The 14,143-nt window shown below is 34.4% G+C and overlaps 2 protein-coding genes across 3 annotated transcripts; one reads left to right on the top strand and one right to left on the bottom strand.

Moving 5' to 3' along the window:
• LOC104706923 (histone deacetylase 2-like) lies at positions 844–3,682 on the top strand. Of its 2 annotated transcripts, none has more exons than XM_010423166.2 (13): positions 844–1,103; positions 1,171–1,226; positions 1,373–1,490; positions 1,577–1,639; positions 1,755–1,784; positions 1,872–2,038; positions 2,146–2,210; positions 2,290–2,336; positions 2,465–2,509; positions 2,599–2,649; positions 2,815–2,901; positions 2,990–3,077; positions 3,155–3,682. In XM_010423166.2, exons 1-13 carry the CDS (start codon positions 885–887, stop codon positions 3,241–3,243), a joined length of 1,125 nt encoding a protein of 374 aa, XP_010421468.1. In that variant the 5' UTR covers positions 844–884; the 3' UTR covers positions 3,244–3,682. The 2 variants fall into 2 exon arrangements, with proteins under 2 accessions (XP_010421468.1, XP_010421467.1); XM_010423165.2 differs by having other exon boundaries at positions 1,716–1,784.
• Positions 3,598–6,385, bottom strand: LOC104706921 (ferrochelatase-1, chloroplastic/mitochondrial). Its single transcript, XM_010423164.2, has 8 exons — positions 6,093–6,385; positions 5,676–5,967; positions 5,341–5,586; positions 5,104–5,207; positions 4,874–5,000; positions 4,630–4,782; positions 4,435–4,535; positions 3,598–4,280 (listed from the first exon to the last, which is right to left on the bottom strand). Exons 1-8 carry the CDS (start codon positions 6,158–6,160, stop codon positions 3,959–3,961), a joined length of 1,413 nt encoding a protein of 470 aa, XP_010421466.1. The 5' UTR covers positions 6,161–6,385; the 3' UTR covers positions 3,598–3,958.

The raw sequence follows: 14,143 nt of genomic DNA, 5'->3' as shown, positions 1-14,143 counted from the left end.
GCAAGCTTCTAACACCTTCCTAGCCTTGGATCTCTCAAGAACAGCCAAGAAATCTCACCAATCCTCTCAAAATCTCAAGAATACTTCTTTTCTCTCTTTTTCTCTCAAAACAAAGAAGCGGCGACAAAAATAAACTTCCAAAACCCTTTATGTCGATAAAACACTTAAATAGCTTGGTTCAATGGTTTTACCCAAACAAAACCGACCAAAATCGACAATTAAATCAATCAGGTCGAACCAGAAACTATTGGTGTCGACCGACACCATCCTTGGTGTCGATCGACACCCATCCCCAAAACGCAGAGTTTTGGTTCGCGGATGTTACAAGTATACTATGTAATATATATTTTATTCTAAATGTTTTTTGAGCCAACAATTTTAGTAATTAAAAATACTATGCAAAAGTGAAAATGAAAAGATGTACAATAGTTGATTTAATGTGTTCATACAGACATTTTCTTAGTGGTGATAAAAAATATATTTGTAATATACAATATATTTACATGTAAAAATTATGCTTTTAGTGGTAACATATATAAAAGATGGGGGATTTTCAAAATTATTTATAACAAAATTTTCATAAAAGAATTTGTAAATAGATATAAATCTATATATTATAGCAAACATAAAACAATAGAAATAAGGTATAACAAATTTTAATATATTTTTAATTTAATTTAATTTACAAGACTTTAAACCCGTAGAATGAGAAGGTTCTAATCTATTATAATATATCTAGAGAATTATATATTTGAGAGACATTTTGATTTTTAAAATAGCCAAGTAAAAAGTCAATGAAACGCGCTTGTTCCATGCGTTTTGATATTAGTCGGCACCAAAAAAAAGAAAAATGAAATATCTCACCGATTCAGACCAAAAAACGTATGACAGATACCCGAGTCATCTCGACCTGGACCGAGTTCACTCGCAACTCAGCCGTTTACTTGCTCTTCACGTTTGTCGCCATCAAAGTCTACAAATTTCTCTTCTGCTGTAATCGAACCTCCGAAATGTCATCGTTTTCGATGGCGACCCATCCCGAAGCTCTCCGGCGGGAGCGAATTCTCAACAGCAAACTCTACTTCGACGTCCCTCTTTCAAAGGTAACACAGATGTCTCTTTCGTGCCCAAAAGGAAGATTTTGACTGAGAAAATGTTTTTGATCAATAGGTTTCGATCATCTATTCATCGGCATATAACATCTCCTTCTTGGGTATTGAGAAATTGTGAGTCTTTTTTTTTCCCAGTTTTGGAACTTTTCTTTGGGAATTCGTTGACTAATTGGCTTCTTTTAGTCTCTGTGAAGTGCTTCTGAATTCGAATGTTGTTGTATTGGTTTTGAGTTTGATATTTGATATTTGATATTGTGTAGGCACCCATTTGATTCGACCAAGTGGGGCAGAGTTTGCAAGTTCCTTGTTTCAGATGGGTTTTTGGAGGAGAAATCAATCGTTGAGCCTCTTGAAGCTTCAATGACTGATCTTTTAGTGGTACTACTTCGTTTTCAATATGGTTCCCTTTATGTCTGTATTAGCATCTTGACGTTTGTTTAACATTTTCATTTGTTCTGTATCAGGTTCATTCGGAGAACTACCTAAACAGTTTGAAAAGCAGTGCTACTGTAGCTAGGATAGCCGAGGTGATTTGATTTGTTTTGGCAAGTCAATCATCTCCTTGATTCTTCTTGTTGAACTGACTTTTCCTACAATGTATAGGTTCCACTGGTTGCCTTTTTTCCTAATTTTCTTGTGCAGCAGAAAGTTCTTTACCCATTCCGTAAGCAGGTAGAAGAATCATATGTTGCTCTACGTCTTTGATTGTTTCCTAGAACTTTATATATGCCGAGTTATTACAGAATCAGTGTGTGACAGGTTGGTGGGACGATTCTGGCAGCCAAACTCGCAACAGAACGTGGATGGGCTATTAATATTGGAGGAGGTTTTCATCATTGTACTGCCGAGAGAGGAGGCGGCTTTTGTGCCTTCGCTGATATTTCTCTCTGTGCTCACTTTGCATTTCTTCGTTTAAGAATATCAAGGTAAAGTTTATATCTAATTGTTTATGTTTGCTTCTATCCGGGGACCTTGATATGTAAATTACCCCCCTAAAACCATGTTAGTTCTTGACCTTATAAAACTTGTACAGGGTTATGATAATAGATCTTGACGCTCATCAAGGGAATGGCCACGAAACAGATCTTGGCGATGACAGTATGAGAAACATTTATTTATTTCACTATGTTTTGTCTTAACGGTGTTTAATATGGGGATAACAGTATACTGTCTGCAGATCGCGTTTACATTCTGGATATGTACAATCCCGAGATATACCCTTTCGTAAGCAGTCATCTTTGGAGCTTTGGCTCGTTTGAAGTCATTTCAATTCCTTTGAACTTTTATTGCAGTTTTTGTCTATGCTTGCTTTTAACAGTTGGATGTATCTGCTATGTTTTTTCTTCGTACAGGATTATAGAGCTAGGAGATTTATCGATCAGAAGGTTGAGGTCGTGGTAAGCCTATTGTCTTACACTACCAGCTTGAATTAGTTTGATTGTCTTGTGTCATATTATAGTTCTTTCCTTTTTCTATATCTTGACAGAGCGGGACTACCACCGAGGAGTATTTGAGGAAACTAGATGATGCCCTTGAGGTGTGCAATTCAATCATTCCCTTAATCTCTTGTTTCCTTGCAGTTCACATATGTGATATAGTCTGACTGGAGTAGGAGCATGGGAACTTGGGGTTCCTCCAAAAAACATTATTAACAACTCTGTCGTCTTTAGTGATCTTAAGGGAACCTGTCTGTGACTCTCAGGTTGCTTCGCGAAATTTCCAACCAGAGTTGGTGATTTACAATGCTGGGACTGATATCTTAGACGGAGACCCTCTGGGGCGTCTAAAGGTAATTTATATACTTCAGGTATCGCATTTCTATCGCAGCAGAATATAATTTTCTTCCTCAGTTACAAACTTGGTGACTCTTGTTGCAGATAAGCCCTGATGGTATAACAAGTAGAGACGAGAAAGTCTTCAGATTTGCAAGGGAAAAAAATATTCCTCTTGTGATGCTGACTTCAGGTGCTAAATTGGATTTAAATGAGTAATGGTTTCAAAAGAAAAGTATTGATGTGAGTATGTGATGATACTTTGTGCAGGTGGGTACATGCAGTCTAGCGCCAGAGTTATTGCGGATTCCATTGAGAATCTCTCACGTCAAGGATTGATCCAGACACGGCCGGAATGAGTTTCCACACGAACTGTTATAGAGCCAAAACAGAGTTTCTGTGTTTCGGCTATGTGTTTATATTTGTATAGAGAGATAACAAGAGAGACCCTTCTGACTTGTTCGTCCTGAGTAACAAACCAATGTACATATATATATGTGTTATTTCTTCCCGTTTGTGTTCAAATGGAATGTGAATTGATAGAGGATTGTTTCTACTTTGAACTTTGAGTTGTGTATTAATAGGATGGAAATGAAAGTATAGCAAGTTTGGTGTTGTGGAAACTTGAATAACTAATTTTGTTAAAACTATGAACCACAAAATGCTTTTGACAGTTACAGTTTGGAACCAAACATTGAAGAACAGGAAAAAAATAAACCAAATAATGATAGAATATACTCATCTCCTCATCTCTAATAGGAACGTAGCACTATGTTTTATAGCTACATGAATCTTCAATGTGAAACACTGAAATACATCTAATCCTGTCTCTTCCTCACGAACTTTCTAATAACCCTTCTCATTCTTTATTCCAATCCTCTTAGTTTATCTCTTAGTCAAATTTAATATATATAGTCCAATCTATTGAACTACTCAACCACATCAGCTTATTAGAGCTGGTGTGCTAGTACTTCAATAGATTGGACAATATATATTGAATTTGACCAAGACATGTCTCCAAGAAAAGACTAACACAAAACCAACTTTTCATAGGAGATTCTATAGATTTTTCTTCTAGATAATATGGTTCCGGAAAGCATGGAACATCTTTGGGGAGAGAAGCAATACGAAAGCAAGAATCGAACCGAAGAACATCTTGACAATGTAGCTGAAAGCATCTGACGACTCGCTCTCATCTGAGGCCGCTGCATTTGGCTTTGACAAAGCTTCTGCTGAAGGAAGCGATTCTATCACTGCATCAGCCAAGTCGGTGATGAAAGATGGCGTGAGACCTAGCGCCGGGACCCGCCCCCAGTTCTCTACCCCTGACTCCAGAGCTAATTCCCTATATTCCATGTCTATCTCTTCAAGTGTCTCAATGTGCTCACTCACGAAACTGAGATCCAAGATAAGAAAGAAGCCAAAATGGTTAATAAACTATAGAATCAGGAGACAAAATCATCAGACATCATTTCTGGATGATTGGGGCTCGGGAAGTATCTTTGCCAGAACACCAAAATGAGCTACGGGATTATTATATGTTCTCTCACCTGACTGGAACGGCTAGTAGACTCTTAACACCACTCTTACCAAGGTCTACAAGAACCTCATCGGTGTATGGCTTCAGCCACTGAACAGGCCCAACACGACTCTGGAAAACAAAGGATTATTGCAAGAATCAATTAGAGGGTTTGACATGAAGAGGTAATGCCAAGCAACTTTTATAACACTGGATATGACCAAACCTGGTATGCCAATTTATGGTTGTTCGGAACCCCTCTGGCTTTTAGCTCTTCCATTATCAAGTAAATACACTCTTCCATCTGCTTCTGGTATGGATCTCCAGCATTCTCTACGTAGCTGACTGGAACACCATGGGCACTGAAGAATATCATAACCTAAATCACACAAACAAGGAACCAATTTAACCAGTGTTTGGACTAGAATTGTATAATGAAGGGGAAAACTAGAGCGGATAAATAACTGTACCTCCTTAGGATCAGAGAAAGTTTGAAGCTCCTTCTCAATGAGGTCGGCCATGGAATTGACATAGCCTCGCCTTTGGTACCAGGACTCTATAATAGCAACTGGCACGCCAGCTAGGTACGGATCTTTCCTGCAAAGGTCATTCATGTTAAGGGCCACTCGTGTAACTACAAAATCTTTTTTGAAAACAAGAAAACAATGAACTGTGAATATGCATTGTGGCTTACACAAACCTGAATAAGTCTTGGAGAACGCGGATGCTTGAACCCGTCGTGGAGATAGAATACTGAGGGTACAATGGTAGAACAACAAGTCTTGTAATTTTGTCCTTCTTTATCTGGTTAAACATAATTAGCTTGTTAAGATAAACTACTAAACAGGCATAAGCAACTCATCACCACCAGAAAGGAGCCTCTGATTATGATTAAGCTGTGAGAAAAAAAAAAGACCACTATAGATATAAACTTCACCTGCTGAACAGCTTCTTCAGTGAATGGATACCAATACCGCATACCAACGTAGACATTAGCAGCAATGTTCTTTGCTTGCAAGGCCATCTGAATAGCATCTGCTTGCTCATCAGTTATTTTACGCAAAGGAGAGCCACCACCAATAGCAGCATACCCTTCTTTGGATTTCGGTGCTCGTACTACAGATATAAATTTAGCTATAGTCCCTTGAAGAAACTGAAACGGTCTAGGAAGCCGTATAATATCCTGCAACAGCAAACCAATCATCCATCATTCCCAAACAACTCAAAAACTCCAAACAGAAATCACAATTGGCAAAGTAGAGAGACTCTCACCGGATCTGCAAAGAGATTATACAAGAAAGGTTGAACATCATTAAGAGTCTCAGGACCACCTAAATTCAAAAGCAAGACACCAATCTTATCTTCTGCAACATGAGAACGTGTTTTAGCTGTAGTAGTATCATCAAAAGAAGTGTCTCCAGCTACAGAACGAGCTTGCTCAAACACATTAGTCTTGAAACTCAATCTACGGATCGCAATAGACGACCCTTCAGGTTTGATTCCAAAAGATCTATCTTTCAAATCGCAACGAACCAAAGATACAAACTTTCTCTGAGAACATGACCTGTTTGCATACATATAAACCCAATCGATCAACAAAACCAACAATTCGCGAATTCGTAAAGCCCTAAAGCGATAAAAGAAGAAGGAAAAAAAAAAACCCTAATTTCGATTGGAGAGGACCCTAACCTTGGAACCCTGTAACCGTTACGCTTGACAAGAGGATGAAACCCAGATGATAACGCTGTTGCTTCCATAGCTACAAAATACAAATCGATTCAGAGAGAGAGAGAGAGAGAGAGAATGAAGAATTCGAAAAGAGGGAATTGGGTTGTGGGGTTTAAGGGTTTTGATTAGGCCTTTAAAAGCGAGAGAATTGGAGAGATCATGAAGAAGGCAGACGCAAATGCGGAGAAGGTCTGGTTAGGTAAAAAAGGCACGACTTTTCCATTGAAGCAGGTTAGGCGTGTTTTCTTTTTGTTTCCTTTAAGTCAAAGTTTATTATACGTTTGCCTTGGGGTCACGACAAAGTTAAAACGTCTGCGTTTTTAAGTAACAAATTTGTTTTTTTCTTCATCGGATAGAACCAAAACTGAACCGGTCCATTTTATTGATCACCCCCTTGTATAAAAGAGACCCAATGAATCGGAAAAAACCAAAGTTGATTTCTAAGAATAATTTATGAAATAGTAGTTGATTTAACAGAAGATATAGTGGACTGCGCTACGTGGCCTAACAAATGCCACTTAAACTAGTCAAAACAATTTGATGATACACACCGATCAAGAGATACTACAAATATAGTTGACCAAGTTTATATTATATAAGCCATGCCAAAAATTCTCAACCTGTCGGAATATGAAATGTATGCATGACGGGTGTTTTGTTCCTATATTTTACTTAAAATCTTTTGATATTTCATCGTCAAAACCAGAGCCGGCGCTGAGAATAAATAGGCTGCAAACCAAAAATAATTTAGGCCAACAAATTAATGGAAAAACAAAAAAATGGCAATAACAGGTGATATAGTTAAACTCGAACTCCGGATCACAGCAACAACACCTACACACTTAACCAACTGAGCTGAAGGAAAATTTTGGAAAATTCAGGGTCGAAATAGTACTTATCCCACAAACGGCCGCAAATACATGCTTGGCCTCAAAGCCGGCTATGATCAAAACATGGTGAATTTGGATTCTAAAAGTTGGAAAAATATAAAGTCACTATGTCATATGATGAAAACCAGATCAGAGTCAAAGCTTTTATTTATGGATGTTTCAGATTCAATGACATATTCAGAGAGCTAGGATACAAAAGAGCATGATGGTAATCGATAAGTTAGGACAAATATTTTCACTAAAGGCTGGGTGTATAGGTGTATAGTTTTTATAGAGAAGAGAAGTAGAACAGAGGACAAATGTGTAATTATAGGACTGTACAAAACCCTTGTGTATATGACTATATATATTGTAACATCATCATGTATTAATAGAATCAAGCCTTTCATTACATGGTATCAGAGCAGTAAAATCCTAGACCTAAATTTTTTTTCTCTCTCGCCGCTTCTCTCTTGCATCTTCTTCTTCTTTCTAAACAACAGATCTCCTACTGCCATGGCTTCCTCTCCTTCTGATGTTATAGACACTACTTCCGCAACTGCTCTCCACAACATTAATATGGCGAATGTAACCAAGCTAACGGCTTCCAACTTCCTGATGTGGAACCGCCAAGTCCGTGCATTATTAGCAGGTTATGGTCTCGCCGGATTTCTTGATGGCATCACTGCTGCACCCGAACCTACTGTTCTCACCGTCGGCTCCTCTGCTCCCAATCCGGCGTATGATCTATGGGTACATCAAGACCAGCTTCTCGTTGCGAGTCTCCTTGGTGCAAAACCGCCTCCACCTCCTCAAAGATTTGGAGTCTTCTCTCTTCTACGTATGCAAAACCGACATGGGGCCATATCAAACAACTGAGGGAACAAATCAAACAGTGGGGTAAAGGTACAAGAACGATTGATGAGTACGTTCAAGGTTTGGTTGCTCGTTTTGATCAACTTGCTACGCTTGGGAAACCTTATGAACATGAAGAACAAATCGAGTATCTCCTTGGTGGTCTTCCGGAGGATTACAAACCAATCACTGACCAGATTCAAGGCCGAGATACCCCACCCACCATGGCTGCGATACATGAAAAGCTCATCATTTATGAGCTGAAGCTTCAATCCCAAGTGTCCGCTCCCTCCGTTGTCCCTGTCATCGCAAACGCTGTTTTCAACAAAACTTTTGGTCCCTACCACAGCTCCTGCAATCATCGCTCCTCTTCTCGGGGATCTTCCTCTTTCTCGTCGCGTGGTGGTCACGGCAGAGGATATCAGTGGCGATGTCAGCTGTGTGGCGTGTTTGGGCATAGTGCTCGCTGGTGTTCTCCGTTGCCAGCCTCCTCTCGTGGTTTTCAACCGTCTGATGGCGGTTATTCTCCTTCCCCTGGTTTGCCGAGGATAACTCATGCCAATGTCGCCACTATCCCGCCGTATAATCCGGCTAATTGGGTGATGGATAGCGGTGCTACACATCATCTCACATCGGATCTGTCTAATCTTTCTCTCCATCAGCCATACTCCGGTGGTGAAGAGGTTCACATTGCTGATGGCTCTGGCCTAAAGATCACACATACCGGTTCCGCCTTACTCCCTACACCATCTAGTTCTCTTGCCCTAAAAGAAGTTCTATATGTTCCCTACCTTTGCAAAAATCTTATCTCGATATATCGTTTGTGTAATGATCATAAGGTTTTTGTGGAATTATATCCTGCATATTTTCAGGTGAGGGATCTGGGTCTCATGGTATTTTCATGCGTCGAGATGCTCCTATGACTGTTCATGCCTTCTCCGATGCTGATTGGGGTCGTGACAAAGCAAACTATGTCTCTACAAATGCATATATCATCAATTTTGGGGGCAGTCCGGTGTCCTGGTCATCCAAGAAACAGAGGAGTGTCTCTTGGTCCTCTACTGAGGCCGAATACAGAGCTGTGGCAAACACAGCTTCTGAACTCAAGTGGATTTGCTCTATTTTAGCGGAACTGGGTATTGATCTACCAACACCACCCGTCATCTATTGTGACAATATCGGCACAACATATCTTTGCGCAAATCCTATTTTTCACTCCAAGATGAAGCATGTTGTGATTGACTATCACTTTGTTCGGGAAAACATTCAGTTCGGCACACTCAGGGTGGCTCACATTTCTGGCGATGATCAGCTCGCTGATTCTCTCACCAAGCCACTACCGCCACCACGGTTCCTGGATCTAAATTATAAGATTGGTGTCAAGAAGTTGCCTCCATCTTGAGGGGGCTTATAGAGAAGAGAAGTAGAACAGAGGACAAATGTGTAATTATAGGACTGTACAAAACCCTTGTGTATATGACTATATATATTGTAACATCATGTATCAATAGAATCAAGCCTTTTCTTATAGTTTTTAGGTTTAGTTTTTTTTTTGTTTTACAAAAACTGAAACATATTGAAATGAACAATACTTGGAGATAACCCCAGTCTCGATCCAGCAACATTGGAGGCCCAATACGAAAAAATTGTACTTTTTAAAATGGGGTCTGATAATATTTTCTTTTAAATTGTTTTTCTCAGTAATTCCAATATAATTTTTTAAATGAGACCTCAACTCAAAGCAAGTTTTGAAATGAGGCCTCAGCTGAAAACAAATTTTAAAAATGAGGCCTTTTAAAAGAAACTACCTCTTAAATTAGGGCCTTATAATTAAGAAAACAAAAACAAAAAAAACCTTACAAAATAGGCGTCAGAAAATTGAGGCTCGAAACCTATGTATCATAGGAATGTGTCCATAGCCGGGCATAGATAACCCTACAATGAATCTTTTTGTTCACCTTATTTATCATAAATCAATAAAAAGATGTTAAGTAATACTAAATATAAACAAAATATTTAGTTCAAACCAAAATTAGAATAAAATAAATAAATTATAAAAAATGGAATCACTAAAACAAAATTAATATTTATGTCATATTATATTTAAATAAAATAAATAAATTATTGCTAAACATAAACAAAATATATACTTCAAACCAAAATCAGAATAAAACAAACAAATTAGAAAAAATATTTATGTTATATTATATTTAAATAAAAATCAAAAATAAAATAATTAAATATATTGACACGAAAATCATTAAAAAAATATTAATTTATTTGAACTCAAACCGATGCATAATCTCGTTTAATTATAAAATCTAAACCCGAATTATCCTTGTAAACTTAAACTGATATATAATCTTGTTTAATATTATAAATTCTAAACCCGAATTATCCAAATCGATATTTTTTTTTCCACAAATCAATTATATTGATATCAAAAAGTGTTTACAAAATACATAAATATTTCAATACAATTGTTATACGCAATCAATTTCAGTGAAGGAGTGGAAGTGACCCTGCTGTTAATTAGTCTTCTAGGCAACAGATAAAATTTGTAAAGTCCTCCCCTACACACACTTTTTATATTGACTATTAGCTTGGTGTTGAAACTCCAAAATGTCATTGACATTACTTTAACTAAAAAAATAAATTTAATGTTGTTGGAAATGATTATATATATTGTCGCATTCTTGAGATCAATATACTTAATAATTTCAGCAAAGATTCTCTATGATCATTTGGAAAAATTCATTGTTTTCTCATCCATGATTGTTTCCATAGTGTATGACGTCTCCACTATCTCCAAAGACTACTTGAAAGTCCTTCATCTTCTTTTCCACCAAGTATAAGACCAAGAGGATTCTGGACACATTTGTGTTTTGACTTGTTTACAAACATGACTGTTTTTCTTTTAGTCACATTGTCTACTTGAAACTCCATAAGGATATTGTTGATGATAGAAAATAAGTTCTGTCTTCTGATCACTAAATCATGTCGTATTAGTCTATTAGGACAAGTGCCCATACCATTTTTGTCCATCGATTCCACTGTATATCTCTTCTATGCATTCCTTAACCACCAAAAACAACCAATATGACTCAGATCTTTTCGCCAATACTTCACTATCTCTGAAATGAACTTCGAAATCAGTATCTGATTATGATAAAATTGATGAGTATTCCATGAATCCCAGATCCAAGATTGACTTCCAATTCCTGAATCGTAAAAATTCATCTAATGAACACCAATTATATTAGAATGGAAAAGTAATGTTTCAGTGAAGAAACGATGGATACCGTTTGAAGACAGAAAGAAGCCGACACCGTAAACCTTGGATTGAGACCAAACACTACAAAAAGGTGTTGTTTTAAATCATTTATTTTTTATATTTGCATCAGATTTGAGTGATGTAAATATAAATTTGTATCACTTTAAAAAATGATTTACTATTTGTTGATGCAAATAATTTACATCAATTTATTTCAAACTGATGTTATATTAAATCAATTATAACAAATGATTTTAAATTATTGTGTCAGTTTTTATAAATGATTTTAAAATTTTGTATCATTTATGAATAACAAATGAATAACTGATACTAATAAAAGATTTCTTGTTTTAATAAGAATAACAGATTCATTTATTTTAAATATTTTTGAAATTATTTTAATATGCAAAAGTTGTCTTTTATATCTATTAAAATCTTTTCGAATCTATACTAATATCTTTTATTAAAATTGTTATTTACAAAATAAATAAATAAAACATAAATACAATGCATTTAGTTTAATATGGATTCAACAAAAAGAAAAAAAAACTGATATGAACTGATCAGATAATACATTCAACGTTGAATAACAAACAGAAAAAAAAAACTGATATGTACTCAGATCATAAATTGATAATTGAGTTTTTTTCTTCTTGGTGAAGTGTCATATGTATCTTCATAAGTGTTATATGAAACACATATTGCTTTTGTTCCCTCTCTTTCTTTTCCATTGTCTTCATTGTTTCATCTTGAGATTTTCTGAGTACATAAACAAAAATAACAGAGAAAAAATTAGAATTCTACATTTGATAATCAAAAAATACTTGATATAAAATAGGGAGAAGAAAAGAAGATTTACCTTTAAATGTTTTAGATGTGATGATTACATGCTGAAGATGTGTTGTAAATGCATAATTTGATTACCATTGGTTGTCTTGTTGACATTCAAAGAAGAACTTCTACAAAAGTTATTGTTTTGATCACTCTCAATTTTTTTTTTACTTATCTAGATGGAGAAGCACTTTTACCCTTAAAATAATCAGAAAGATTTTTTTTAAGTAGTTACAAAGATCGTGAGTAGTGTAGAGAGTGGAAACAAATTTTCAGTTTTTTTTAAACAGCTTTAATACATATATAAAATCCCCCAATATCTTATTATATAAAGTTGGGTTTTGAAAGTTAGCCATTAACAAGATTTTGACATGTGTCAAATTATCAATATCAGATTTTGACATATGTAAAAGTTAATATTTAATAAGAGAAATTTAAGTACAGCAAAAATATATTTTTTTTGTTTTTAAAAATATTAATAATGTAAAAAGATAATTATCAAAAATTACAAATTTATTAAAAATATATAATTTTTTTAAAATTAATTATAAGGAGATTATATTTAAATATTTCATAAAATTTGAAATTATAATATTATTTACTTATTTTTAGTATAAGTTATTAATTCTACAAAAAAAATATAGAAAAAGGAATTAAGGAAAAGATACAGTTAATTATTAATTTTAAATTTTGTAAACACTCACTTCTATATAAACATAGATTGTCTTACCTATAAATAATGTGTAAAATTTAATATTTAATAGGAGGAATTTGATTACAACAAAAATAAAATATTTGTTTTAAAAAATATTAATAATATAAAAAGATAATTATCAAAAATTACAGAATTTATAAAAAAAATACAAAGTTTTTTAATATTAAAAGGAGATCATATATATATATATATACATAAAATTCGAAATGATAATATTATTTACTAATTTTTAAATTTAAGTTATTAATTCTACAAAAAAAATAAAGAAAAAGGGATTAAGGAAAATATAGAGTTAATTATTAGTTCTACATTTCGTAAATATTCACTTCTATATAAACATAGATTGTCCCATATATAAATAATTTATTCAAAAACACTACTTTCAACTTTGTTTAATTGTGATTTTTTTTAATGGAAAGGTAAATTTTTCTTATTTTTTTAAACCAAATTTTTCTCCTACTTTCTCATTTTTCAGTTGAGAATGTTGAACCAAAAAAAGGATTAATATGTTTGTCTTCTTTTTCTAATACTGTATTTTAAAATTTATTGTAGTATTTTTTTATTTTTTAAAAAATTTATTGGTCAAAAACCTTTTTTTATTTTGCAAAAACCTCTTAAAATTGATTGGTTGGTCAAAAACCTTTTTTTATTTTGCAAACATAATTGTTACCATTATTCATTCAATCCCAAAGAGAGATAACGAGTAGAAGCTCATCAACCTAATCTATACTAAATAAAAGTAGGAGCTATAAGCTTCTAAGGCTGTCCACATGTGATTTAAAACAACCAATAGAGATTAGTCATTTCATTATTTAACATTTTTAAAATTTTCAGAATTTTCTATATTAAGTTATTTAAGAAAATATGGAAATAAACTTAAGGCCGTCCACCTAGGATTTTAATTGATCAATGGGAATTAGACATCTCATTAATTAATATTTTTGTCACTACAATAATTTTCTATATTAAGTTTTTTTTTTGGTAATAATAATATAAAAATAGAAATAAAAGATCCGAGAAAAAATTTATTTTAGATGTTAAATCTCGAGAACATAATTTTGGCTATTTTTTAAAAATACCAAAAATCTATTGATATGTATATTTTCTAAATCTAAACAGTTAAATTGGTTAATATAGTATGATAATGTCATATTTCTATTTAAATTGTAATATATTATTGTCAACTTGTTATACTTTATGAAACCTAGCCGCCTCTTAATTTACTATAAATAATTTGTATATGCTTTAATGGCATTCATAAGTTTCTGGAAGCACCATTGTCGTTCAGTAAAAAAAACTCACCGGTTTTGATCAATTCGTTCAAAAGGTGATTAGTTGGAGGAGATGGTTATGAATAATTCTAACCTGATCATAAGCATCAGGCTGTTGCTGAGTAGTAGATTGTGGCTCTATTGATTGTATTGGGGTTGGATTAGAGTTAGGGTCTATGTATTCTTCGAGAAACCCT

The sequence above is a fragment of the Camelina sativa genome, chromosome 8, assembly GCF_000633955.1.
Source record: "Camelina sativa cultivar DH55 chromosome 8, Cs, whole genome shotgun sequence".
Classification (NCBI taxonomy): domain Eukaryota; kingdom Viridiplantae; phylum Streptophyta; class Magnoliopsida; order Brassicales; family Brassicaceae; genus Camelina; species Camelina sativa.
The sequence above is the reverse complement of the archived record's forward strand: the minus strand, read 5'-3'. Positions and strand labels throughout refer to the sequence as shown.

Bases quoted from the DNA above. Each gene is read 5' to 3' on its own strand.
- LOC104706923 (XM_010423165.2), top strand. From the start codon at position 885: ATGACAGATACCCGAGTCATCTCGACCTGGACCGAGTTCACTCGCAAC. The intron at 1,785-1,871 runs GTAGAAGAATCA...AGTGTGTGACAG, and splicing joins TTTACCCATTCCGTAAGCAG to GTTGGTGGGACGATTCTGGC. The intron at 2,337-2,464 runs GTAAGCAGTCAT...TTCTTCGTACAG, and splicing joins ATCCCGAGATATACCCTTTC to GATTATAGAGCTAGGAGATT.
- LOC104706921 (XM_010423164.2), bottom strand. From the start codon at position 6,160: ATGGAAGCAACAGCGTTATCATCTGGGTTTCATCCTCTTGTCAAGCGT. The intron at 5,968-6,092 runs GTTAGGGTCCTC...GTATGCAAACAG, and splicing joins AACGGTTACAGGGTTCCAAG to GTCATGTTCTCAGAGAAAGT. The intron at 4,281-4,434 runs GTGAGAGAACAT...CTTGGATCTCAG, and splicing joins CTACTAGCCGTTCCAGTCAG to TTTCGTGAGTGAGCACATTG.